Genomic DNA, 26,064 nt, shown 5'->3' on the forward strand with positions numbered 1-26,064 from the left:
TACCCAGTCTTGTTGTCTTGATTTCCAGGACCAGGTGTGCCACTGGGTTTACATGTCTACCAACACAATATGTCAATGGTGTTTTATGCATGTTTGCAACCAAATGACAGATGACTCTTTGTGGATGTAGTATGTGTCATGCCCACCCCATGCCCCACCATCCATCTGAATCTGCCAGCTGAGAGGCTTGGGTGGTATTTCCCAAGGCAGGGGTTTCTTCTGAGATGAGAGTTCATGTGAAAGTGATTTAGTAGGAAGTGTTCCTAGAAAAGATTGATAGGAAGCGGGTGGCAATGTAAGACAGGGGAGGGGAGGAGAGGGGAAGGAATAAAGCCAATGTATGACTCCAAGCATGCTCCCACAGAGGATAACTTTGGCTCAGTCCCATAGGGGAGCTCTGGAAATAGTGTGGGTAAGACCTGGAAAGGGAGCTGGGGTATCTGTATACCTGCTGTCACCCTGCCTGTCAATTGTTGGTTAATGGTGGCCACGCGGGAGAAGTATATTTGCAGGCGCTTTTGCTTCTCTTCACATACACAGGCAAGGTGGACTCCAGCAGCACAGGAGGTCTGCCCACAAAGTGATGCATGTGGCTGCTGGGAGCAAAAACCACTGAGATCTGTGGGCCCCCAAATGACAGATGGATCGAAGGGTTATGGGCGGGGCCCCAAGGTCTGCTAAACCATTGCACTTTGGACAAGTGCCCTCTCTTCCAAACCTTAGGTAATTCTTCTTATGGCCAGTCAGGTTCTATTTCTTCTACTTGTACCTTTTCTTCCAAGATTCTAAATTGGCAAGTGATCCTTATTAATCCTGTGACAACATTTCTCTTTGTAACTTCTATTAAGTGGTCCCAGGTCTGCCCTCTGTAGCCACAAGATCACCTCTGCTTCTTCTTGCCCTTCAGAAAGCAGAAAATAATGATCATTTAACCCCCAGGGGGGTCTTTTCTTTTAGCCTATAATCTCCAGATTCTTTACCTCCTCCCTATATGAGGAAGAATGTTTCCAGCCCCCACTTCCTTTGGCTGGCCTCTTTGGGTATTCCCCAATTCATCTAAGAGCCTCTGAGAATGTGGCATACAGATGGAAAATGGGGGATACAGGTACCTTCTGATTTGAATATTCAATCAGCTGTTTGGGGAAATGTGTTGCTTACCAAGCCATCGCCTCATGCCTCAGTGATCTACTATCATCTTGTGGGGGTAAGAAAGGCAAAAGAGACCACAGTATATTGTTAAGTCATATGACAAGGGGCAGCAGCCACTAATTTTTCCCCTCCAGGTCTCTGACTTCTGATCTTTTGGAACTAGTAGACTTCTTTCCATTTTTGAAAAACATTGACATCACAGTCAGAACAAGTTGTCACCAAGAATGAATTTAGAATGCAGCAGAAATTATTAATAATCCTCTATGACAGTGGTTCTCAAACTTTATCATGCTTCGGAATCATAGGGAGTGCTTGTTAAAACAGATTACTGGGTCCCACTTCCAGAGTTTCTGATTTGGCCAGTTTGAGATGAGGCTGAGAATCTTTATTTCATAGCAGGTTTCCAGGTGATGCTATAAGAACATCACTGACAACCCACTCCTCTATTACAATTCCTGACTGCTTGGGCTCTGATATCATGAGTTTTCAGAAGGCCTTAGTCAAGGGAAGGAAAAGGAAAAACTCGCATCTCTTGTGTATACTGTGTGCCAGGAGCAGTCAAATATATTATAATCTTATTTTAACAGTGCTATGAATGTAGGTGCTATGAATTGATTCTCCTTTTAAAAATAATAAAATGACACAGAATTTAAGTTACTTGTTTTAAGGTCACGTGAGGGTAAATCTGGAATTGGAGCCCAAGTCTGTCTAACTCCAAAGCTCAGTTCTTCCCCACTCACCATACTGCTCCTTAAACTATCAGCTGAGCCAGAATGTCAAAATCACTCATAATAAAACACACACACACACACACGCGCACACGCACACATACACACACTCCACCCCTTGAAATCCTTTCACTTGAATTGCAAAATACAAAGATAAATACATTTCTCATACTCAAAAAATGGTCTCAGAAGGAGGTACAGATAACAGAATTTTTCTTTCTGCTGCATGCTTATTATTGTTTGTAACCATGTTTTCACAATAAACTTAATGTGTCAATTTCTAATAATAGGCTCTCCATAGACGTTGCCAGAAGCCATGTGTTGGAAGGAAGCATAGTTGGATTGAAAGGAGCCAGTAATGACAGAGGAGAAAGCATTAACCTGCTGAAACACTGTATCCTAAATACTAAACAGGCGAATTCCAGAGTTTTAAGGTTTTGAGAAAAGGTTTCCAATATTATCCTTATACAAAGTCTTTTTCTTCCTCAAAAGTACATTACAATGAATGTACCTGGAAAACATTATGCAAAGTGAAAGCAGTCACAAAAGACCATATTTGTATGATTTCATTTATATGAGATATTGAGACTCTATAGAGATAAAAAGTAGATTAGTGGTTGCTTAGAGCTTCAGGGATTGGTGATACAAGGAGGTGACACCTAAAGGGTACGAAGTTTCTTTTTGAAGTGATTAAAATATTCTAAAATTAGACCATGGTGATGGTTGCATAACTCTGAATATACTAAAGAACCACTGTTCAATTTAAATGAATGAATTGTATATATGGAATTATATCTTGATAACACTATTACCAAAAAGAGCACGTTAACTTTGTAAGAAAATTAAAATGGCCATTATACATGGAAGTTCCTAATTTTGGATTTCCATAAACACATACAATTATTTTAGAGGTGGTGAGAACTCTGTAATTTAGATTTAGAGGGCCAATTGGAGAAAAGTGGAGTGCTATGGCTGATGAGCATTGCCGCCTTGATGTAGGGAGTGAGGTGGGTGCTTGGAAGACTTTCGTTCTAGGGTCTGTTACAGGACGTGAAGATGCATGAAGGGATCAGTGACAGAAATTCACTGTCCTGAAGAGGGGTAGGGGGTTCAGGGCAAATGGCAGGGTCTCAACAGGTATTCTGGGGTGAGGAGCTGGGCCTTCAACAGAAGCCCAGCCATATAAATTGGGGCATGGAGGGTGTACTGGGGCAAGAGGGGCCCCTGGGGCATCTGGGGCCCTGCATTTGGGTAGGAGGAGTAGCAGTATGTGTGACTGGATGCTGAGAGCCATGTGGGATTAGACTGGAGTTACAGGGCTATACAAGGTAGTAAGGCTTTCTCAAAGGAGTTGAGTCCACCTAGACTCCTTAGTTAGGGGCCACCCATGTTCATCCACTTGATTCCTAGGGATGTAAGCTCATGGCCTTACCAGGATGTGTCCTAAATCCCAGCTGTGTAAGGGAAAGGAGAACAAGAGATAAGGAAGTAATTGTCCCTGTCAAGTTCCTTGTAATAACTCTTTACTCCTTCCCTGTATCTATTCATTTCAACATTACTTTTGCCAAAGACCATGACAGAGGCTGCAGATACAAAGACCAAGAAACAGTCCCTGACCTCAGGAATTTATAGCCTAAAAGGGAGGGCAATTCATAAACAGATCATTTTCAACGTAATGACCTCACCCCGTTAGATCTGTCCATCACCATTCCTTCAGGTTGGGTCACAAAGCATGCTTCTAGGGAACCCAAATCACTACGATCTGAATGTATACATCCTCCTGAAATTCATGTGTTGAAACTTAATCTCCAATATGATAGTATTAAGAAGTGTGACCTTTGGGAGGTGAGGAGTGTCATTACAAAAGAGCCCAGAGGGAGTCTGTTAGCCCCTCGCCCCTCTGCTGTGTGAGTACACAGTCAGAAGGCACCACCTATGAAGAAGAGAGCCCTCACTAGACACTAAATCTGTTGGCAGCCTGATATTGGACTTATCAGCCTCTAAAACTTCAAGCAATAAATTTCTATTGTTTATAAATTACCCAGACTAAGGTGTTTTGTAATAGCATCTGAAACAGACTGACACCAACTTAAGATACACATCTACAACAACTTTAAATAGCACACAGTGAAACTGTATTTAGCATACTTAATATTGCACAAACCAAAACACTTGAACTCATGGATACAGAGAGTAGAAGTATGGTTACCAGAGGCTGGGAAGGGTAGTAGGGGCTGGGGAGGTGAGGATGGTTAATGGATGCAAGAAAAAAATAGAAAGAATGAGTAAGACCTACTATTTGATAGCACAACAGGGTGACTATAGTCAATAATAAGTGTACATTTTAAAATAAAGAGTGTAATTGGATTGCTGGCAACTCAATGGATAAATGCTTGAGAGATGGATACCCCACTCTTCATGATGTGTTTATTTCACATTGCATGCCTGTATCAAAACATCTCATGTACTCCATAAATATATACACCTACCATGTACCCACAAAAATTAAAAATTGCATAGAAATCAAAATACTGATATTTTTCATACATATTACTCAAAGGACAATGATTTTTTTTAGATAGACAGTTACATTTTCTAAAGAAGACCTTGTAAACACACCTAATATATAAACATCTTTAGTTAACACAGTTCATCAAATCCTCAATGGTAAAATATGTTAAAGTAGCATGTTGGGCCTGCAATAAACACATACTTGTTATGTAATACTGGATTTTTGATGTTAAGAGTTTAAAGTCTCTCATGGCATCTTTATTCTCAAGTAAGCGTGACATTTTGGATTCAGTCTGGAAGCGTGGTGATGGACAGATCAAATGGGACAGAATCCAATTTCTTGATTAAATATATGCTGTTTAAAAAATCTACTTAAACAGCTTTAAGTTGATAAGGAGATAAGTATACTTCATTACCCTATTTGGCTTAAATAAACTGTCTGTTGCACTATTTTATTTTTATAATATATAAGGTCACATAATACAGTAGGGAGGGAGACCTTGATTCTAGTACAGACTTGGTAACTTAATATCCAAGTCATCCAGACAAACTGTACTCTCACTGGGACTGGTTTGTCACATTTTTTTTAAAAAGAAAAACAAGATTTCAGAGAAAAGGGACAAAGTTGGACTAAATGATCTCAAAAATCCCTTCTAGCAAAATTCTATTGGGTTGGGTAAAGGCCATTTAAATTCAAAATGTAGATCTGTGCAAAGTGAACCAAACTGGTATTTTACTTGTGAACCAATAATTTTAATGCTAAAACCCCCAAATCCCCACAAAACCAGCACCTGCCTCTCCAACCCAGCTTTAGCTCTAACATTAGGAATTCAAATTGGAGTATTTTTAGCCTCTGGAGTTTAAGGAAGCCCAATTGGAGCCCCTGCCTGCACTTTATAATTTGGCTAATTTAAGTTATAATACAGTTTCATCTTTGACAGCAAAATCATTTTACTAATACTTTTATGCATTTAAAGAATTACTTCTAATTGGAGACCTTGTAAGTACTAATGGCATGCCAGGTAGGAAATGACAGAATTTTATCCTTCCTTGAACTGTTTTTCCCGATGAAATACAACTCCAGCTGTCAGAAGTACGAGTTATTACAGATGCCCTCAAAAGGCTCATCTTTTTTAAAAAAGACTGCCAGAGGAGTTGCACTAGAAAATAGAAAAATCAATCCTAGATGAATGCAAAAGACAGAAGTCTCCAAATTGGCAAAAATAAAAAAGAAAGAAAAAGAACAGTTATATTAATCATTTAGTTATTTAAGAACAGGATGGAGATGGAGAGATGCTTTCCTAATGTCTCAAGATCAGGGTGGTTTTAGTCATTTCCGTGCTGGGTGTTTCTTATAAAAATAACTTTATGAGTAAGGGCCCTACGAAATTCCAGCTTTACCAAGCTTTGCAACCGTACTGCCCATTATGCCGGCAAAACACCGAGGATGTAGCAGCCAGTAATTAGATCAGAGCATGGAAAATCAGGGAGAGAAATTGGAAGGAATCACTTTTTGAAAAAAGGAACTGGTCACTAAGTGGCAGAAAATCCAAGTCAACCACAATTTTCTTGTTCATGTTGCAAACAGATGGGATCGGGGCAGGGCCCAAGAATAGGAAGGGAGAATTCAGTTGGGGTCGGGGAGCGGGCATCAGAACGAACGTGAAATAAGCCAGCCTGGGAGACGCGAGCTCTTCAGGAAGGGCTCAGAGTAGGCCCGGCATCTTACAAGGGTGAGTCCAGGTGAGGGACATGTTACCTAGCGCCGCTGGCAAGGAGCCTGGGATTCGTCCAGGCGTGGTTCCCGCCAGCGCCTCCTCAGCGCGCAGCGGTCTACTGGGTGTCAGCGCGCAAAGTCGCGTCTTAATCCTCTCTCGCGCTGGATTAATTAGGGCCTCTTCAAAGCAGAAAGTTGAGCCAGGGCTTCTTTCCCAGACACAGGGGCACCGGGAGGTCGACACTCCTCCTGCCTAGCCGGGCGCCCCTCCGCGGACATTACCAGGCCAAGGGGCTGCAGTGAACTCCGGCTCCCGCAATCTCAGCCGGGTTCCTGGGACCCTCTGGTTATACCGGTGGCCAGTAGGGTCACTGGAGTCAAGCCCTAGGCCCGGGCCGCTTCACCCGCGCCGGTGCCCTCGGTTCGCGGCCAGCATTCGGGGCGCCGGGCGGGGCGCTCCCAGGAGGCCGAGGCGGCGCGCTATTCCTGTCTCTGTGAGCTACCGGCATGTTATGTGCGGCGCCCAATCACGCCTCTGACCCGCCGCTCTGACCTGCGTCCTCCCCTCCCTAATCCCTCAGGCTTTGATTTGATCCTCCGCGCGGAACAAGCTCACCCCGCCCCCCACTGCCCCGTAACCAGTTGTCCCCGGCCTTCGCGGGTGCCCGCAGAACCAGTCTTCCTCGTCCACCCCTCAGAGGTCAGAGCCCTCGCCTTGCACTCCCGGGACGCTGCATTTGCGCCGTCGGCGATCCCGCACCCCCGGAGTTCACAGGCAGCTCGGTTCTTCCGAGTGATGGTGTGCGGCCACCGCCGCCCCTGGCCTGCAGGTGTTGGTTCTCCACACTGGGCCGAGGAGGGGACTTTGGGCAACGCGCTAGAAGCCTCGGCAGTCGTGGAAACCAAGCCTCACACTCCCCGGAAGCCTCCAAATTCCGCGCCCTCCCTTACTAAGGGCCTCTGCGCAGAGTTGCTGGAAACCGTTTCCAGACTGGATTTACTCTGAGAGGGGCACCGGGCGATCTGCAGGTCTGGATGAAGGAGCCTGGGCTTTAAACTGAACAGGCAGAAATGGGCCCCTGCTAGGGGCTCTGTGGCTCACGAGGGGGTCCCGGGAGTGTCTTGCCCCGGGATGCCTCCGGCCCCGCCCAGCAGACCTCAGGTCCCGCCAGGCCGCTTCCCGCCCTGGGCAGAATGAGTTATTTCCTGTCTTACTGCAAAGCTCATGGCGGCGCGCTGCTCACCGGCTACCAGGCCCTGCGCGCCGAGGGCTTCCTGTGCGACGTGACACTGGAGACTGAAGGCAGCGAATTCCCGGCGCACAGGTCGCTCCTGGCGTGCTCCAGTGACTACTTCAGGGCCCTGTTCAAGAGTCACACCCAGGAATCCCGGGCGCGCGTGATCCACCTGCACGTGCCGTCAGCAGCCGGCCTGCAGCGCCTGCTGGACTTCATCTACACTGCCTGGCTGTCGCTCTCTATGGACACTGTAGAGGACACTCTGGAGGCCGCTAGCTACCTGCAGGTCACTGAGGCCCTGGGGCTCTGTGGGCGCTACCTGGAGCGCCAGCTGGCTCCAGAGAACTGCTGCTTCACCGCCAACGTGGCGGCGCGCTTTGGCCTGGCTCACACGCTGGACGCGGCTGAGCGCTGCATCGTGCGCCACTTGCGGGAGCTGCTGGAGCGGGGGGCAGGCCCCGCGGGACTGCTGGAGCTCAACCCTACATCGCTGAGGGCTGTACTGGGTGCCCCCGACGTGGCACGGGTGCCCGAGGCCCGGCTGCTGGGCCTGGCATTGGCTTGGCTGCGGCAGGACCCCGCAGCTGAGCGCCTGGCGCACTGCACAGAGTTGCTGGAGCGCGTCCGCTTTGGCCTAGTTCCGGCTGAGGTACTGCGGCGCGTGTACTCAGGTTCCGGCCTCGTGCTGCCCGCCCGGGTCAAGGGCCTCATCATCCAGGCCCTCAACTACCACACTGCACCCTCCCGCCAACCGCTCGTGCAGGGCGAGCAGACCAGCATCCGGAGCCCCCAGACCCGCATCTTGTTGGTGGGGGGACGCAGGGCACGGGAGATGGTGATTGAGGAGGTCGTGGTCCCTCAGGGGGCAGCTAGGGGTCGAGTCGCTGCCCCAGAGCCTGAGGAGGAAGGAGAGGAAGAGTTGGAGGAGGAGGAGGAGGAGGAGTGGGAGCTCACCCAGAACGTGGTGGCCTTCGATGTGTACAGTCACCGCTGGCGCAGCCTTACGCAGCTACCCACACCGCTGCTGGGGCACAGTGTGTGCACCGCGGGCAACTTCCTGTTTGTCCTGGGTGGGGAGAGCCCTTCCGGCAGTGCATCCTCTACCCTGACCGACGGCCCGCGAGTGGTCACGGCCCAAGTGCACCGTTACGACCCTCGCTTCCACGCTTGGACGGAAGTGCCCGCCATGCGGGAAGCGCGGGCCCACTTCTGGTGCGGCGCGGTGGGCGAGAGGCTCTTGGCTGTCGGGGGTCTGGGCACGGGCGGTGAAGCACTGGCCTCGGTGGAGATGTACGACCTGCGTCGGGACCGCTGGATGGCGGCTGGGGCACTGCCGCGGGCTCTGCACGGTCACGCGGGGGCCGTCGGGGACCGCGGTGTTGTGTACATCTCCGGGGGCAAGGCAGGGAGAGGCGAGGGCGGCGGGAGCAGCCTCCGGGACTTATACGTCCTGGGCCCTGATGAGGAGGCTTGGAGTAAGAGGGCGCCCATGGGCACCGCACGTTTCGGGCACCACATGGCAGTGCTGCGCGGCGCGGTGTTCGCTTTTCTGGGGCGATACGAGCCCTTCTCTGAGATCGAGCGCTACGACCCTGGCGCCGACCAGTGGACTCGGTTGCGGCCGCTACCCTACGACCGCTTCTGCTATGGGCTGGCGGTGGTGGAGGAGACGGCGTTGCTGCTGGGCGGCCTCAAGTGGCGGGATTCGCGCCAGGTGCCTACCCGTAACGTGGTGGGCTACGACCTCGACCTGGACCGTTGGGAGGACATTGGCTGTGCGCTGCCCTGGGCCTGGAGCGGCTTGCAGTGCGCAGTGCTGCAGCTGACTGAGGGTGGGGACGAGGAGCGGGAGGGAGAGCTTGGAGAAGCGCTAGATTTAGTGCTAGGCTGAATGGGTCAGTCCAGTTTCCTTCCGCAATGGAAGAGAAAGTCGCGCTTGGCTAGTCTTACAGAGCAACGGATGGGCTTTTTCTAAGAAAGGGACTCTGGGAGCAGAGAGGCTTCTGAAGGTTAACGAGGCAAACAAGGCCTTGAGCAAAGAGAAACATTTCTCCTTGAGCTGAGAATGGGAGACAGGAGGGGTCAAATAGAAGGCTATATGAATCGGCTTCAGTGAGCTGGTGAAAGAATTTTTAGAAAGGCTCACGCAAGGCTAGAGAACTTTCACAAATAAAATATGACCTTATTTTACCTCTTACAGTTAAAGTGTTTCCCTCGGTGCAAAACAGTGATTACTTCTGTGCCCCCCCCCCAAAAAAATGCCAAAAAATGTACCACAGGAAGTTTATACAAAACTCAGAAAATTGTTGGCTATAAAGACTGTAATTAAGTCCTAGGAGATGGCATTATCTGAATAAATAGTGAAAGGAGAGTGCCTTGGTTAAATACCATGAAATCATTGTAAGGGGAACTATGATTTTATGATCTGGAGCCATGTTAAAATTCTGCTTTGATGGTTTGATATAAATATGGAACTGAGAGGAAAAAAAACTCTAAGCATTTTTTTTTCTAGAAAGTATCCTTAAATTTTTCTGTCTCCAGTGCCTACCCTAGGCTGCCTTTGCCCTGACTTTAGACAGCTCGCTGGTTTTAAGTCACATCTCATCAACCCTTAGTCATAATAATTAGGCTCCTCTGTTAAAGTCGAATGTCTAATGAAAACAAAACAAAAACTGATTTATACTCTTTTAAATGTTCATTCTGCAGACATACTGTAGATTACATTTGCAAAAAATAATTACTTTTTGGTGGTTACCCCCACTTCCTCTAAAAGAATCACAGAGAAAGGAAAGAGGAATAGGTAGTTTTCAAGTTCGTGTCAGGTAAATGGGAAACCAGCTTGATTTTTCAGGGTCTTAGATAAGATACTTGTATATACTGAACAGGTGCTGCTTTTGGCTTGTATCACCAATGAGGCAGCAAAGTTAGAACTTAGAATTGGGGTGGAGGGTGGTGGCTGTGTAATTAGGTCACAAAGAAATGTGGTAAGGACTTTGCATGAATAAAGTAGGTGCTTTATAAGGATTCATTAAGAGCTGAATTTATTTGACTTCAGTTTACAGTGCTGCCTCTCTCCTAAATTTGAAACGAATGCAATAAAATGTACAGATATTATATAGTGTTAAAAGGTCTCTTTCATGCTAGGCTAGCCACGAGTCTTGTCAAATTCATTAGTTTAATTTTTACCATGTAAAACAACAGAGCTGACTTTACAAAAGTAAAAGCTGCTTAGTAGCAACAGAGCTAGTCTTCCCATCAACAGCTTGCTGTTTATAGGCCACAACCTGGCCGCTGTATTCATGACACATCCATCAGGTACGTAAATTTTTAAGTGAACATATACATTTGGTCTAGTAAACATCAATAAGTCTAAACACCTGTAACAAGCACACTTCATTTTAGGACAAGAGGTTTTTTTTTTTTTTTTTTTACATATACAAAATCCCACAAATTTAATGTGCATCAATATCCATGCAGTAAATAAATGTTTTTACAAATAGAGTTCTTTTTAAATGATAAAAATATTACACTGGACCCAAAATTCCATACAAACATTAATACATGATTTCTCATCCATTTTGACTAAATATAGGATACTGAAAATGTGCTGTAGAAAGGCCACTCTCCTGTACAGTTGTGCAAAGTCTGCAAAACTATAGTGATTCAATGGTGGTTTCAAAAGCAAAGAAAAAGATCCCTGCTGTGGAGTTTTTACTTTCTCCTCTACAGCAAAAATATTCACTGGCATATATCTGAACTCTTAAGGATGAAAGTACATTCACTGAGCTGTACAGGCAACAGTATAAAGCTGATTAGAAGTAGATTTTAGGATACAGAATAGTAAAGGAGGTTCCCTTTCTCCTCCTGAAGAAACAGCAAATTGTGACTTGTACGTTATGCAGCCAGACACTAAAAAGCAGCACAGTCATTTTCATGCTGTGATCACTTTCAAAAACAAGACGCTTATAAATGGAAATATATAAAGAGGACTTTTTCTTAGACTTCATCCACTCTATAGAACATGAAGCTAGGAAAAAACCTGTAAATTGTTTCTCTCATAATTCAATGTGACATCTCTCTGAATGACCATCACCCTCTTGCTCCTTAGTAGGGAAGTACATTTTTATTTTTCAATGTTGTTTTTTATAACACACATCAGCCTGTAACTAAACATATTGTACTTCCCTGCCTGAAGTATAATTACTTAAGTTTAATTAGTGGACTAGGGGAAAATTGGAAACTAAGTGGAAAGTTGATTCATTTCAGTTTATACCTTGTTGTCTTTTAAGAGTTGGAGTTTAAAAAGATGAGTTTGGGCTGAAATTATATATATATGTATAGCTGTTAGCTGCCTTTCTGGGTGAGTTAAGTCAGTTTTTAAAAATCCCCTCTCAAATTCTTCTGTACACAATCAGCATCTCATCACTACAAAAATAAAGGAAGATTTAAACCAAGAAAATAAAGCAGCTCTATCTTCAATTTTGGTCTTAGTTACAAAAACATCTTACAAAGCTTTGCCCTGATACACCAAGTGTTCTCATAGATTTGGAATAATATTTCCATTAACTAGCTTTCACAAGTTAATAGACTATTAAGACGAATATTAGATACCTGAACTTTTCTTATGTCGATGCTCTTCTATTTTGCTTAGCTCTTGTATGTGCATCTACATTTCACAAAAATAAAACTACAGCATTAAATGTTGTGCAATGTTTAAGAAAATTCTTAGAACATTTTAATAAATATAAAAAAGGTTTAAATTCTTTCCCACCCACAAGGATGTCTGCACCTCAAAAAATGTGATTTACTTTTGAAGTCTTGTTTATATAAAATTAACTTAAAGGGAGAAAAGATGACCATAGATAGAAAACTGCCTTTTGTGGTTTTACTACTTGAAGACCACCTGTATTTAGAATTGTTTGCAAAAGTTAATTTTAAGTCATTAAAGACAGTTGATTTTGCACATGGTAAACATAAGCTGAGCACTGATTGCATATAAAACATACAAATGCTCATTAAAGATAGTGGTATTGTGACCATATATGGTTTGTTTCATATAGTTTGATAACATTAAAGTATAGCTTGTCAAGTGTTCCACACATTGATATAAAAACTACCTTATACACGTGTTCAGTGTACCAGCAGGTACTAGACAGCCTGAAGGCGGAATACACTTAGACATGCGTTTCAATGTATGAATGAGTGTGTGTTAGAGAGGAAGTGATTACATCTACTTCAGAAGAAATACTCAGTGGGTCATTTGAGGTGGTATTTTGACAGATATCCAAGAAAAGGTCGAGGTACATCTGCTTCCATTGTTGGAATTCTTTAGATGTCAAGTCTGGATTGTCTAGGACTTTGTCGATAATGGCTACTTCCCCTTCTCTGGCCTGAAAAGAAAAAGGATTCAACAGTTAAAACTGGGACAAAGTTTTATTCAAGTTTAAAATAAAAAGTTAATAGGCAAAACATTTACGAAGCCCATAAGAGATGGCTTTGGATACTCACGCCCAGCTCTTTAGACTCACTTCCTAGTGTACTTTTCTCTATACCTGAAAAATGCCTCCTTTTGGTCACTGTATGGTTTGCTTTTTCTCTTTGCCTGTCCTTTTGCCCTCTCTCCTATGGAAACCTTTTTCGTTCTTTAAGATCCAGTTCAAAAGCCTCTCATTTCTTCAAGCTGTCCTTAAACCCCTGGAAAGTTTTCTCCCTCATTTATGCCCCTTTACTACTCCATCACTGCCACTGAGTACATTTGTCATATTGTATCTCTTGAGTTACTTTGGCAGGTGTTCTATCTCTCCTGCTGTATGGTAAGCTTCTCATACTTGAATGAGAGTAAGCATGGCCCTGTTACCGGAAATACATAATTCTTGCTGTGTGAATGTTATGGCTCTCTTTCTATAGCACTGGGGGCCTGTAATGGAGAATGGGTGCTCTCCCTTCCATATTGGAAGCTGGGTCTCAGCTGAAGACTAAGCTTCATTTTGGTATAACTCACTCAGTTAAAACTATCACCTGGGGAAGATGAGAATCTCCCAGGTGGAAGGTGGGATGGCGGAGTAGGGGTTAAAATAGTCTGAGCAGCTCAGTCCTACCTTTTAGGGACCCAAGCAAAGCTTAGGGAAGTGTAGAAGATGTTTTGCAGGAAGTAAGGCACACACCTCTGGGCCAGCCAGAGTTGGGAGGCAAAGACAGCAAGATGCTTGTTGGTCTGGCCTCACAGACCAGAATATGGAAGAGGGCTGGGACTGAGGATGTTGTGAATTGCCTGTGGTGAGATTTGAGATGTGTGCTTGGTGAGGGGGCCTGTTAAAATTCCAGGAACTACACACATCCAGGGTTGCTTGGTCAGCTGTCCTTCCCTAATGAAGGAATTCCTTCCCTATTAATTTTCCATGCCAAAAAGCATAGGGTTCTGCAGTTCATTTGCACCAATGAGGGACGTTGTTTTACAGTGACTTTTCATTATCATTCTTGGCCCCAGAGAACTGAGCACAGGGTTCACGTAGCTGGTGATTCATCAATACTTACTGAAATGAACATCGGCAGTAGCCATATATTTTGTGACTGGAAGAAAATACCTTGGGGGACTCTACAGAGCATAAAAGACAGGGGAAAGGGGGCTGTCAGACAGAAGGAGAAAAAGAGGTCTTTAAGATCCATGAATCTAACCTGCTTCAAAATGCCTGCCTGCCTTCTAAACTAGGCAGTTTAGAACTGAATGGGCGAAGTGGAGAGGCTCTATAAAAGTGGAAGGGTGATGATATCTTTGGAGTAGGATTAGTCACTGGAACTATTCTTATGACTATTATAGCACTCTCCAAAATTCTGCTCTTCCTAAAAGTCCATTAAATTGTCTCCTGGATTTGCAGTAGTATTTGCATGACTACCAATTAAAAGCTAATGGACTCTGAAAACTTTGCTGCTTGCTATCTGAATTTTTTTTTTCAGATCATTTTCTAGTTTGTCTGTCTCTTTGGTACTCATCTATATTTCAAAATTACAAAACCTCAGCAGCATGCTATGGATCTGAAATATTTCCCAAAGGAGCCCTTTGACCTTTTGTTTCCTGAAATTACTACAGCACATACTATGTATGATAGTTATTTTCTGTTTTTGTATTTTAAAGGCACAGGGCCTGCTCAGATGGCTTGTGCGATTGGGCCTTCTCTTCAACCTCCCCCACACACAGTGAGCAGGGCTCACTTGTCTGCCTCCCTCTCCAACTTCCTGCCTCTCTGCTCTCCTGTCTTCACCACCTCCTCCCCAACTTGGGGGTACATAATAAGGAGACTAGAGACAATGTAAGCACTTACAGAAATGTATAATAGGAAGGTAACATGTAAGTTGGGAACTGATAATGTAAACAGAAGAATTATAAAATTTCTACATAGAGCACAAATCACCCCAAATGCACTGTAGTTCATGGAGGAAACAATCACGGAATACCTCAAACTCTTTTAGTACCCACTGTTGCATTCTGCATGCATGCTGTGTTCTTTTAGTAATGCTAATAATTACACTACATGGTATTTTTATGTTAGAGAATCTATAGACTGAGGAATAACACCAGCCCTGCATTTTTGGAAAACAATTTTAATCACATCCTGTTTTCTCCTAGAACTGAGTAACGTAACATTTAGTCAGTGCTTTGAGACATTAATGAAAAGTTAAGATGATCTCCTCTTTACCAATATACTTATTATGACATAGAAACAGCTCAGACTCAGGTTCCTACTGTTTAACTCTTCCTCTCCCCAGACCACAATTTGTATTTCTTAACCTACAGTATCTGGTAATCCACTTTAAGAATGAATCTCTTCAAAGAAATTTGTCCTTCTATTTCTTGTCTTACCTTTAAAGTGCTTTTGAGAATTCTCAGCCTGTGTAGTTTTTCATTCATTACAGGATCATTACATCTTTTTATAAATGATAGCTTGTATTCCATCTTGGTTGAAATACGATGTTCTCCCAGTGGTGACAGACTGGCTTGCTCTAGTGCCCTGTATAAATCTTGCAATGAGTCTCCTAACTTCTCTTCTCTACTTTCACCTGCAATGTCCAAAAAAAAAAGAGACAGAGAAATGAATTCATTGTAATAAAGTTATTTGACACCCCAAAAATTTATTAAAAAATCAAAACTATCGAAAAACAGTATAATGAATGTGAAAACAGTATTATATTAAAAAACAACAACAAAAACACACAGCTGCTAGTTATATTGTGTAACATTAGCTACAGGCAGCTAATTGTTTTAGAATGATCAAATAGGATTCTTTGATTAACTAAATATTCTCTTGATAGCAAATCACCATACATATCTTGAGTCCAGCAAGTTCAAAGAATTAGAATACAAAAGGCACACAACATGGAAACAGTCCTGCACATTATATTTTAAAACATTAATGAATATTCCTTATCATTATGCTGATAAGCATAGAAATGCTGATTAATAGAGCTCACCTGGTTTAGCAATATTGAATGAACTGATTTTTACATTTTTCCAGAACTCATAAGATTGAATGGCATTCAGTAGAGTATATTTGATTATAAAAATGTTTCAGTTGTGCCACAGAGGATTATTAGGTTTCATGTGACTGCCATAGTAATGCCTTGTACATTGTAAATATAGTAATTGATCATAAATTACCTATATTTTAATGAAAATGAAATATGGGAATATGTTTATATGCAAATATAGAGGGAAAATCTGGCATGTGCTAAGAGAAGCTACTTAGTATTTGTAAGACCTGAGGAGAAAATCCTCCAGTTAAATATTTTTGAGAAAAAATGAGAGCTGGCTCAATAAGGATCTTAGACATAGCCAAACAAATAAAACTCCCATCTTGTTTTTTAATTGCCTGAACACTAATGTCATGTCCATCTCAAGGAGACATATTTAAGTAATTATATTGGCCCAAAGAGTGAATCTGAAATGTTGTTCATTTCCACCATGGTCCATGCGAATATTTTAGGCTTTCTGACACAGTTTCAAAAAAAGAATCCCTAATTGGTACTGATACCATTTAATATTTAGATGTGCCAGACAGCAGGGTAAATGCTTAATCTTTATGATCTCATTTAATCCTCACAACAATACTAAGAGCAGATCTATTTGATCTTCATTTATAGCAGGGCAGTATCTTGTTCAAAGTCATACTTAGAAAGTGCTGGAGCTAGACTTATATGTGGGCAGTCTGACCCCAGAACCCACGATTTTAACAAGAATTCTATACTGCCAATTCTTTTCAGTTATCATTTGAAATGTGTATTTAGCGGTAGATGCCAAAGAATGTGAGACTTCCTTAAAATGTGGCATGCAAAAAAATTTTAAAAATGACTGTATCTAAAACTGTCAACAAAGCCCAAAATGTACCTTAACCTAAAAAGATCATTTTTAGGATTAAAAATTAGCTTTATTTACATTACACATTCAACTTTTGGCTCTGCTACTGAAGTTACAAACTAATGGCAGGCATAGTCATCGAGTCCTTCTATTAGAAAATTTCTTGTTTTCATGAGCACATGCTATCACTAAGTCCTCTGCGATGAATTTTAACTTCTTAACCATATATCTAAGTTAGAACTATGATCTAAAAATACAAAAATCTCTTTAAATAACAACTTTTAAATTCTCTGTTGGCCCATCACTGAATATATTCAACACCTAGAGGATTTTGCGGGACGGGGGATGGAAGACTGTAAAAAGGAGAAACTTCTTTGTGGGTTATGAACAAAATGGAAGCAAGATAGGGAATCTTAACTGAGAATGATTTGGAACAAGGAAGGCACAAAATCATACGACCATTTAGAATAACTAAATGGAGTTGTAAAAACAAGGACACATTTAAACAGTATAAGTCTATTTCAGAAAATCATAGACCAGGAAAGAACCCAGAGGAATTATATAGTAGTTATCACATTCTTTTTTTCCTCAAGGCAATACTGCATCTAAAGCGAGATGTAATTTCATAGAGCAGAGGGTGGGGTAGAAAATGGGAGGCCTAACAGATGTGAATTATAGTAGTTAAGGTATCAGGTGGCTTAATGTATTATTAGTTTTTTGGTTCTCGAAAGAAGGTGAAGGAAAAAGGGATTCGGATTTTAGTTTTAGGATTTAAGGGAGGCAGAAGTATTTTTATATAGTAAAATTTTATTTTAAAAGAACCTTCCTCCATATTACCTAACATTGTAGAAGGGTGTATATATTTTGTTTAAAAAAACATTTTGACCCAGTTTTCCGTCAGTTCTTAAAGTTTGTGAAATACTGGGGCAGAAGACTGATTTTATAAAATTTCAATGTAGTTCTACTTTTAAGAAGAATGAGTGAAAATTCAATATACAAAGCGATATACATAGGTATTAAACAATAAAAACTGAAAGTTCTCCCCCCTTCTTGCTCTTACACGGGAGAAAAGCATTCAATCAAAAGGCAACATAATTCTACAAAGAAACTGGTTTGACAGCTGTAAAAAGAATTGAGTATGGATTTATCTCTGGGCAGCACACTTTAACAAGCAATCACAATGAGACAGAACACAGAAACATTTCCAAGTATAGTAATGGGATAGTGTGGCTCCTATCAGAGATAAGTAAGCCACCCCCTCCCCCCATCCCCTACACATCATACACATACACTACACAAGACAGAATAGTGGGATGAATAAGGACAAGGGACTGAGATGCCAGGCTACCACGAAATGCCACCAATTACTTAACATTTTAAGACTAGACAAAGAGTCTTTTTATTTTCAAAGCGGGGTGGGGGGTTGGTGAGGGGCAGAGTCACATTATAAATCTGATTCAGTGTGCTCAACAGTCAAAACAACACAGAACTCAACATTCAAGACAAAAACAGACCTTTATTTTCTTTTATAATTTTCAATTGGTTTCCTTGATTTTTCTCAGATGAATAAAATTAAGTCAATTGGGACTACTGTTGCAACTGAAAATATGAAAGCACCTTTATTTTCTTCTTTTTTGCCCTCTTCTTCATCTGCTTCTCATTTCTCTTCAGGCTTCTCTCTTTTTTCAACCCTTGCTTTTTCTTCTTTTAGAAGAGGCTTGCTTTGGAAGAGGAGGCAAGCACTTGGTGATGTCTGCTTCCTGATTGACTTTCTTTCAATGTGCCAGTACAGCCATTGGAACACTGGCTGAAAACCAGCTCTTTTGCAATTTGAATGAATGTTTTCTGAAAGTTGGCAAAGTGTAGAGACCACATTCAAATCTCAGGACATATATAGGAACCTTCTGTGATTCCTAATGAGGAACTGTATCACTGCTATAATGAAATTTTAATCTGTATCTAATTTATTCAGGAAATCTGGACCTATACAGAAATAAACTTCCCCCAAATTATATTTAGGTTTACAACATGTAAATTAGTCCTGTGTCAGATTACATACTTTTAAATTCCAATTTTATTGAAGCAAATAGTGCATATAAAATTTTCTTTCCTACATAAAATTTCATTGACTGATGGATTTGAGGATCATAATTAAGTTATTGATGAATTAACTTGTATTCTGTGCCAAGGGAGTATCATTTATGGCTGTGTCAGACTTCAGGGGGTAAAAGAAGATCCTCTTTATTGTCCCTTTTATATTCTGCTCAATTAAGAAATATTGTGAATCTAGGGATGTAGTGAGCATCATTGCCTTTTTTTTCAGGTGGCCTGTGACCACTAGGTAGTAAGTGATAAATGAAAGCTCAGAGAAAAGAATAGCTAATGAAAAATATCAGTTTGATGGACTCGATTGCAAATATCTTATTAGAAGATAATAATGCATTTCTCAAATGCCAAAAAGTCTTTGGTTGATGTATTTCTTACATTCAGGCTCAGTGGTTTCCAAGCTTTTTCTGATTGCACATTCTTAGCTAAAACACTTCTGTTTTATAGAACAGAAACTTATATATATGTGTTACTCTATAGTAATAGATAGATGTTATAAAACATACACAGAAAGAAATTCAAAAGGATGAGAGATAAAACCCAAGGAAAAATTACAACGTTTTTTCTTCCTGTACCTTAACGGACCCTTGTGTGCCCTACTTCAGAGACTTAGACTGTGACTTTTCCATGAGTGGAATTCATCCCACTCATTTGCATTTCCCATTCTTCTACCTAGCACAGTGCCTTATGCAACCCAACACATTCAAACAGAGTGATGGTTTTCTTTAATTTATACACGAACTACTCCAAAGAGCATTCCCTAACAGGTGACTGTGTAATTATTAGGACAGTCTTATTGCATAATATTGTTCATGAAACTTGGCAACCTAAAATTTTACTCTATTATCCTCCCCATTTCCCCATCCCTGCAATGACAATGTTGAAGGAGCATAAAAAATGAAAACAAAACAAGTAAACTGATTGGGCTCTTGAAGAATGAAACCAATGATGGATAATGAGTTCTGGTACATATTTTGGAAGGGATCTGTGATCTTGTAAAATTGGACAATGAGGTCCTTGTGGAAACAGTTGTTCCTTCTGCAATACAGCCGTGTAATGAGCCCAGAAGGTTGGGAAAGATTAAATCACGAATGGGAGAGGAGGCTGGACATAGTCAGATTTGAGAGACATTCATTCTTGTATGGCTGCAGAGCGTTTTAAGGCTTCCAGGCTAATGATATCAAGTATGTGAAACACTATTCTTGTCACAGAAGGCAATTAACATTTGCATTGAGAACACCTGAATATTTTCTATGAATATGAATTTACTAGCATGCCATAATGAATAACTTATTTATATGTAAGGTGACAAACTTTTAATGGACTTAATGTCTTTGCAGGTTTTATGACAAAGATGATTAAGTATTCAGGAGTTTATACTATAATTTGAATGTTTGTAATTAAATACTAGCTCTCTTAATGCCTTTATATAAGTCAATTATAAAACTGCGGTTGGGGAGGGTAGTTTGTTATATCAGAAAAAAGCATTAAGATTTTAAAAGCTGGCTTTTAGTCCTCCCTTTGTAATCAACTACTTGTTTCATATTTACACAAACATTACTATTGGGCAATAATTTCTCTGATGAAAGAAAGCTATTTTAGTGAGACAAAACCCTTTCTCTTAAAAGGCCAGTTTGAGTGACTTCACCAACATTTGCTAAGTGTATTTTTAAAGAACATGTAAAGCCTATCCTTGTAAGAATGATAATGTGCTTCACAGAAATCAAGTACTTGTGTCTGTCAATTTCTTCCTTACAACACTAAATCTTGCTCCATAAAGATGTGAGAAAAGAAATATAGCTAAAGTTTATTCTATATGTCTCTAAACATATAATTTCTGCAAAATTATGTGGTTTAATGATAAAAATACATGACAGTGGTTGAATTTTCAGGGCACTACAGTAGTTTTTATGACAAGTAGTCCAGATGGCAAAATCTTGGTGTTGTTAGCATTGATTTATTGCCCCAAAGAAGGGAAGGTTCTTTGAAGGACAATCAAAAATATAAATGACAGAGTTTAGGCTTACCTGTAGAATTTAGAAAATTTAACCACTAGGAATATGGAAGTAAAAGTGCTTGGCTCTCAGACAGGAACTCATAAAGGAGATAGTTTAAAACCAAAGCTAAGAGATGATTATATTTGAAAATTAATGTGGAGTCACTATATTCCTTAATGAGAAAAAAAAAATTCTTCAGATCACAAAATTTTACTATGACTTAAACAGGGAGAATGACCCAAGACAATCCCATAAATATTAAATGCCAATAAAATGCTTTTTGATAGATTTCTATATACCAGAACTATTATATATATATATATATATGTATTTTTAAAAAGACATTAAAATGGTTAGAGCACAGAGGCAATTGTAAGGCAGATCAATGTGATTTTATTCACAGACACAAATTCCATTTGTGAGAAAGAAGCATTGATTACTTCTTTTTAGAAAGATATTTACTATCAAGCATACTTAGCAAATTATTTAGCTATCTGAAACGATATGATACCAATTGGTCATATTTTTATTTTTAAGTAATTTATATTTTTACAGGTATTCACATTATGCAATACCACACACTGCGGTGACAGGAAGAAAAAAACATTTCAAAATACAGTGTTAAATTAACTGTTCATTGCACAGTATGAAATATCCATTAATTAGCATTAAAATTATTACAGTGTATCTTATCCAACTAAAAAAAATTTCACATCCACTACAGAAGAAAAATAAGCAATACTGATTGAGCCATAGGAGACCCAGTTACATAGTATTAAATAATATCTGAAGCTAGTTTGAAAGACATCCAGACAAAATACTTTTTCAAAAATGAAACCCACAGCCTATAGATTCGAAATATTTTACAGAAAAGAATAGCTCATGCCTGCCCTAAGAGGCAACACCACTTGTGTACAAGTGCCAAGAAATAAGGAGAAAGTTAGGATTTTAGCTGAGGATTCTATAATAAAGCCTGGCATGAGAAATTTTCTTCATTAATGTCACCGAAAGCAGTCTCTGTGTTGTACCTGAATACACTTTATAATAGAATAAACATATTAAGTTTCAGAGCACATTGTGTATACCTTGCCTTAATAGATTACACTTAATTTAGTACAATACAGCACGTCAAGTTTTAAAAATGCAAAATACACTTAATACATAATTTGCTTTCTCTGCTTTGCCTTAAAAGAGGCCACCAAAGAGTCCATCAAACAGCCAGGATTTTCTAGTTATTGAAGCTGATCCCTCTCTTTTCCTGGTGTCAGGAGAACACAACTGAGGTGTCACCACACAGAGCCCTTTCCCCGTTAAGACCCTTTCCCCTTCTGTTCTCCCATAGAAACCGCAGTTTTCTGTTACTGTGCTCCATCTTGATTGGCTTTGATCTTATGCTAGTCCCAATGTAGAAAGCTCGCATTCTTCTTAAGAGTGGCCTGCCCCTCTTATATCCCTTTGGGAGGCCCCCAATCCAAAACACTTGATGATCTAAGCTTTTTACAAGTCTGTTTTCTGTTATAAACAGCAAGGACGAGGCCATTTTAGTTGCTTGCAAGAGGCTGATGTTGAGTCTGCGACGTGCCGACTCTCTCCGATCTAAATTCTCTAAACATTAGCTTATCAATCTGTGAGTCCAATGGGTTGAGTGCCAACAGAAGTGGATCCGATTTGGCATGGAGAGGTTCTACCAACTCTCGCAGTGTATTAGCCTAATATGATAAAGCAGTGATACAATATGATGAAAGACCTGCGAGTGCCATTATTTCCAAAGCATATTAGTATTTGTATTAGAAATACCATCATGCAATACCCATGAAGAGAAAGTAGAAAAATATGGCTAGAATTGCATATGGTTTTAATACAATGTCTTTCTGTTGGCATGCACGTCTACCTGGCCATAAATGGGATACCTTTTGCTTTAAGCTTGGTTGCCTGGAAATGTTAATCTCCCAAATATACATAATAACACACAGTGAAGAAAAATCTTTTCCCACCACTATACTTGTATATGTAGTTTTAATCAGAAAAGTTTATGTTAAAAATATTCTCCATACACATGTAAAATGACCATTTCTTTTGAGAAAGTTAAAATGTATTTCTATACAAGATCTTTCCTCAATTTCATCCAATCAAGAAGCATGAAGCAAACTTTTCTAGTTTTCTGACCAAAGGGTATTGGAGTAACCTGATATATATACTACAATGTCCTAATCGGTGAGACAGTGGAATAGCCTAGCTAGTATCGCTCCAATGAGGAGGCCGCATGCTTAACAATATAAAGTGCCAAGAAATGAAAAGCCGAAACTGAGTGAATACGATGAAAGGGTGGCTTTACACCTGAGCATAAGCCACATGCTAAGGTTAAGAAACTGGAAGAGATGGATGTTTCTGAATGACCTGAGAAACTAAGAACAATTTGGATAAAATAAACTGTACTCCCATTTAGGTCACATTATTTTAGATCTTAAGGAATCCAATAAATATTGTCAGCAGAAACAAACTAGCAACATTTTAAATCTCTAGCCTAGCGCAGATTTTTATCTGTAACATCCTATAGTATCTTTTGAGTTATATTGAGAAAAGAAGGAACAAGTTGGGAGAGAGAATAGAGAAAAGCATGTTGTTCATTATGTCCTCCCTTAGAAAATGGGGAGGGACACATCTTGCCTGTAACACTGATACATAGAAAACAAGATATAGCATAGTTCAGAAATCAGCAGAACTAATTTTTGTCTGTAATATTATACTCTTTCTGTAGAAATGGGGGTGGGAACTGAATAATCTTCATATATAGGTCAAGTAAAACAAAACGCAATACCTCAGTTTGTAGAATATTATAATACTGGAATGCTAGCTTTAGCGTCTACCACTTCGTTTCACAAGGTCATGAAATTTCAAATAGCAAAATCAGAGGGAATCCAATGTTGGGCACAAGGTCATTTCTAAGTTTAAACTGTTCTTAATTTATCTACGCAATTCAAACATTTTGCAATTATGTTGAACACATCCTTTGTTTCCACACAGAGATAAGGTTACATGAACATTTTAATTTCTAGTACACATTCCCTAATACCCATTTTAACCCATACTAAACTAAACTAGAGCTCTGGTAATCAATTCACAATTGCTGAATTCTACTGCAAGAGACTGGAAACATCTCCTCAGTTTAGCTCCTACAGGATGGCGGAGGGAGAACTATTTCAAAATGGCTACAACTAGTTACCAGTTAGTGTATGTTAGCATAAGAGAAGATAACTCCCTAGAGCAGGGTGGGGTTGGAGGTACTTGATAAACACAGATTTCTGGGCCCTACACCTCATCTACTGAATCAGAATTTCTGGGTATGGACTCAGGAATCTGCATTTTAAACAAGAAATCCTGGTGATTCTTATGCCCACTGCAGTTTTAGACTTCTTGTTATAGATCAATCGCATTGGCTAGGGCTGGTTGGAGTAACACCAATTTTTGTACTGCATATACAAGTAGTTTCTAAGTCAGAAGCCCTAAGGTTGGGGACTTCACATAGCATTTTATTTTTAATCCCATCACCAGTCTGACATTGTATCATACAGCTTAAACAATTTCAAGATTTCTGCTGAGGAATCTGATGGAAATATCTTGGTCTACTGAGATTATGGCAAAACGAAAGAGGCCTTGGTAAACTTTAAATAAAATTTTTAAAGCTATACTTTTTACGTCATGTTAAATATTGCCTATTTATTTTTGAGGCAAACAAACAACTACAAAGGCACTCCTACACTCAACTCCACTATATGTCTTGGCATGTGCATTATGAATCTTAAGTATAAATGCACTGGTGAGCCAGGTGGGTCAGAAGCAAGTGCAGGAAGGGCTGCCAGTATATGGCTAATCTAGATGAACTCTCTAAAACACAAAAACCTACTTCATGATACTGCCATTCTATCTTGGACTTCTGTGAATCTCATGTTTATGTGTCTTTAACTTTTTGCAAGTCTTGTTCTGATTCTCAACACTCTTTCCTTTTCTCTCCCTTTATGTTTTCACTGGGCTTTCTTTCTCTTTTTTTCTTTGTGTTCAATCCCTGATTACCACCCTTCTCCTTTGTAGTGGACAACTTCATTTATCGTGACACAAATAGTCAAAATAGTCAAACGAGTTAAAATTATTACGCAAGACTAATTTTATTCCTTTTTTCTAAAAGAACAAATGGAAATTTTTTTTTAGGAAAAGACATGCTGGGCACAGTGGCTCATGCCTGTAATCCCAGCACTTTGGGAGGCCAAGATGGGAGGATCACTTGAGGCCAGGAGTTTGAGACCAGCCTGGGCAACATAGCGAGATCCCATCTCTATTAAAAAAATAAAAGCCAGAAAAAACAGAAATTACAGAACTCTTGATTATTTTGTTTTCTTTTGGCTAATATTCTACCTATAAAAATATTTCCTACTCCTGATGTTAAAATAAACTTCACTGTTTACCAAGAATTTAGCCAATTACATTTTGAAATTACAGCAACATATCTATGATACCACAAAGAAAATCAGTAATGCTTCTGTTTGGCATATTATTTAATAAATATTTATTAAGCTTCTACTCATCACTGAAACCTCCAATTGTGAGGCCACCAGCTTAGGTTAAGAAGAAACAGATCTTGTTTCCCTGTTACTATACTCCTGGAGATCTGAATGATGAACCCAGATGTAATGCCATGTTGAATCATGTGTAGAATGACTTATTCCAGTGAGGTTCCATTTCCATGCAAGTTCCTTAAGACACAGACTGAATAGGAAATCTTGAGGAAGATGTTTCTTTTCCTTTTTGCTTTATGAATTTAAACATTGTCCCAAATAAAACTTGACCACCCAAATAATAAGCATAAATAGAAATTTTGGAAACATAAGTTTTAGAAATGTAATCTGGCTTCTATTAGTGACCTGCTAAATATAGCTGATGATACTTCAATCAAATGCCCAAGAATTAGATTATAGAGGGGATAAGGGTAGAGGTACAAATATCTGCAAGAAAATGATTAAGGGTGAATACAAAACAGGTAAAAAGAAATATTTTGTTTAATGGATGAAAGAGAAGAAAATATTTTAAAATGGAAGAAAGTATTTAAGCCAGATGAGCACTTATGAAGATTCCTACTTCTGTTTGAGTTCTAAGACAGAACTCAGTTCCATTTTACTCAGTTCCATAATCAGCATGCTTGAGGGCAAATTTAAGTGCAAAGCCAAAGACTACTTGTCTTAAGCTATTTGCAGATCATAAAGGTCACCAATAGCAG

General features: G+C 40.5%; 2 protein-coding genes across 6 annotated transcripts in view; one reads left to right on the forward strand and one right to left on the reverse strand.

Annotated features, from left to right (window-relative positions):
- The first annotated feature begins 6,745 nt into the window (after positions 1 to 6,745).
- Positions 6,746 to 10,367, forward strand: KLHL34 (kelch like family member 34). Its single transcript, XM_012477516.2, has one exon. It carries the CDS (start codon positions 7,300 to 7,302, stop codon positions 9,232 to 9,234), a length of 1,935 nt encoding a protein of 644 aa, XP_012332939.2. The 5' UTR covers positions 6,746 to 7,299; the 3' UTR covers positions 9,235 to 10,367.
- CNKSR2 (connector enhancer of kinase suppressor of Ras 2) overlaps positions 10,355 to 26,064 on the reverse strand; it is a 298,887-nt gene continuing 283,177 nt past the window's right edge. For 4 of the 5 annotated variants that reach the window (XM_021674795.2, XM_021674793.2, XM_021674792.2 and 1 more), the window contains 2 exons: positions 15,202 to 15,398; positions 10,355 to 12,733 (listed from right to left, as the gene is read on the reverse strand). In XM_021674795.2, coding sequence (XP_021530470.1) covers positions 12,518 to 12,733; positions 15,202 to 15,398 — 413 coding nt within the window. In that variant the 3' untranslated portion in view covers positions 10,355 to 12,517. Of the gene's footprint in view, positions 12,734 to 15,201; positions 15,399 to 21,172; positions 22,505 to 26,064 lie in introns of those variants that run through there. The other variant, XM_021674787.2, reaches the window with a different exon arrangement.

The sequence above is a fragment of the Aotus nancymaae genome, unplaced genomic scaffold, assembly GCF_030222135.1.
Source record: "Aotus nancymaae isolate 86718 unplaced genomic scaffold, 86718_ANA_hifiasm-v0.15.2.pri h1tg000058l, whole genome shotgun sequence".
Classification (NCBI taxonomy): Eukaryota; Metazoa; Chordata; class Mammalia; order Primates; family Aotidae; genus Aotus; species Aotus nancymaae.

Bases quoted from the DNA above. Each gene is read 5' to 3' on its own strand.
- KLHL34 (XM_012477516.2), top strand. From the start codon at position 7,300: ATGAGTTATTTCCTGTCTTACTGCAAAGCTCATGGCGGCGCGCTGCTC.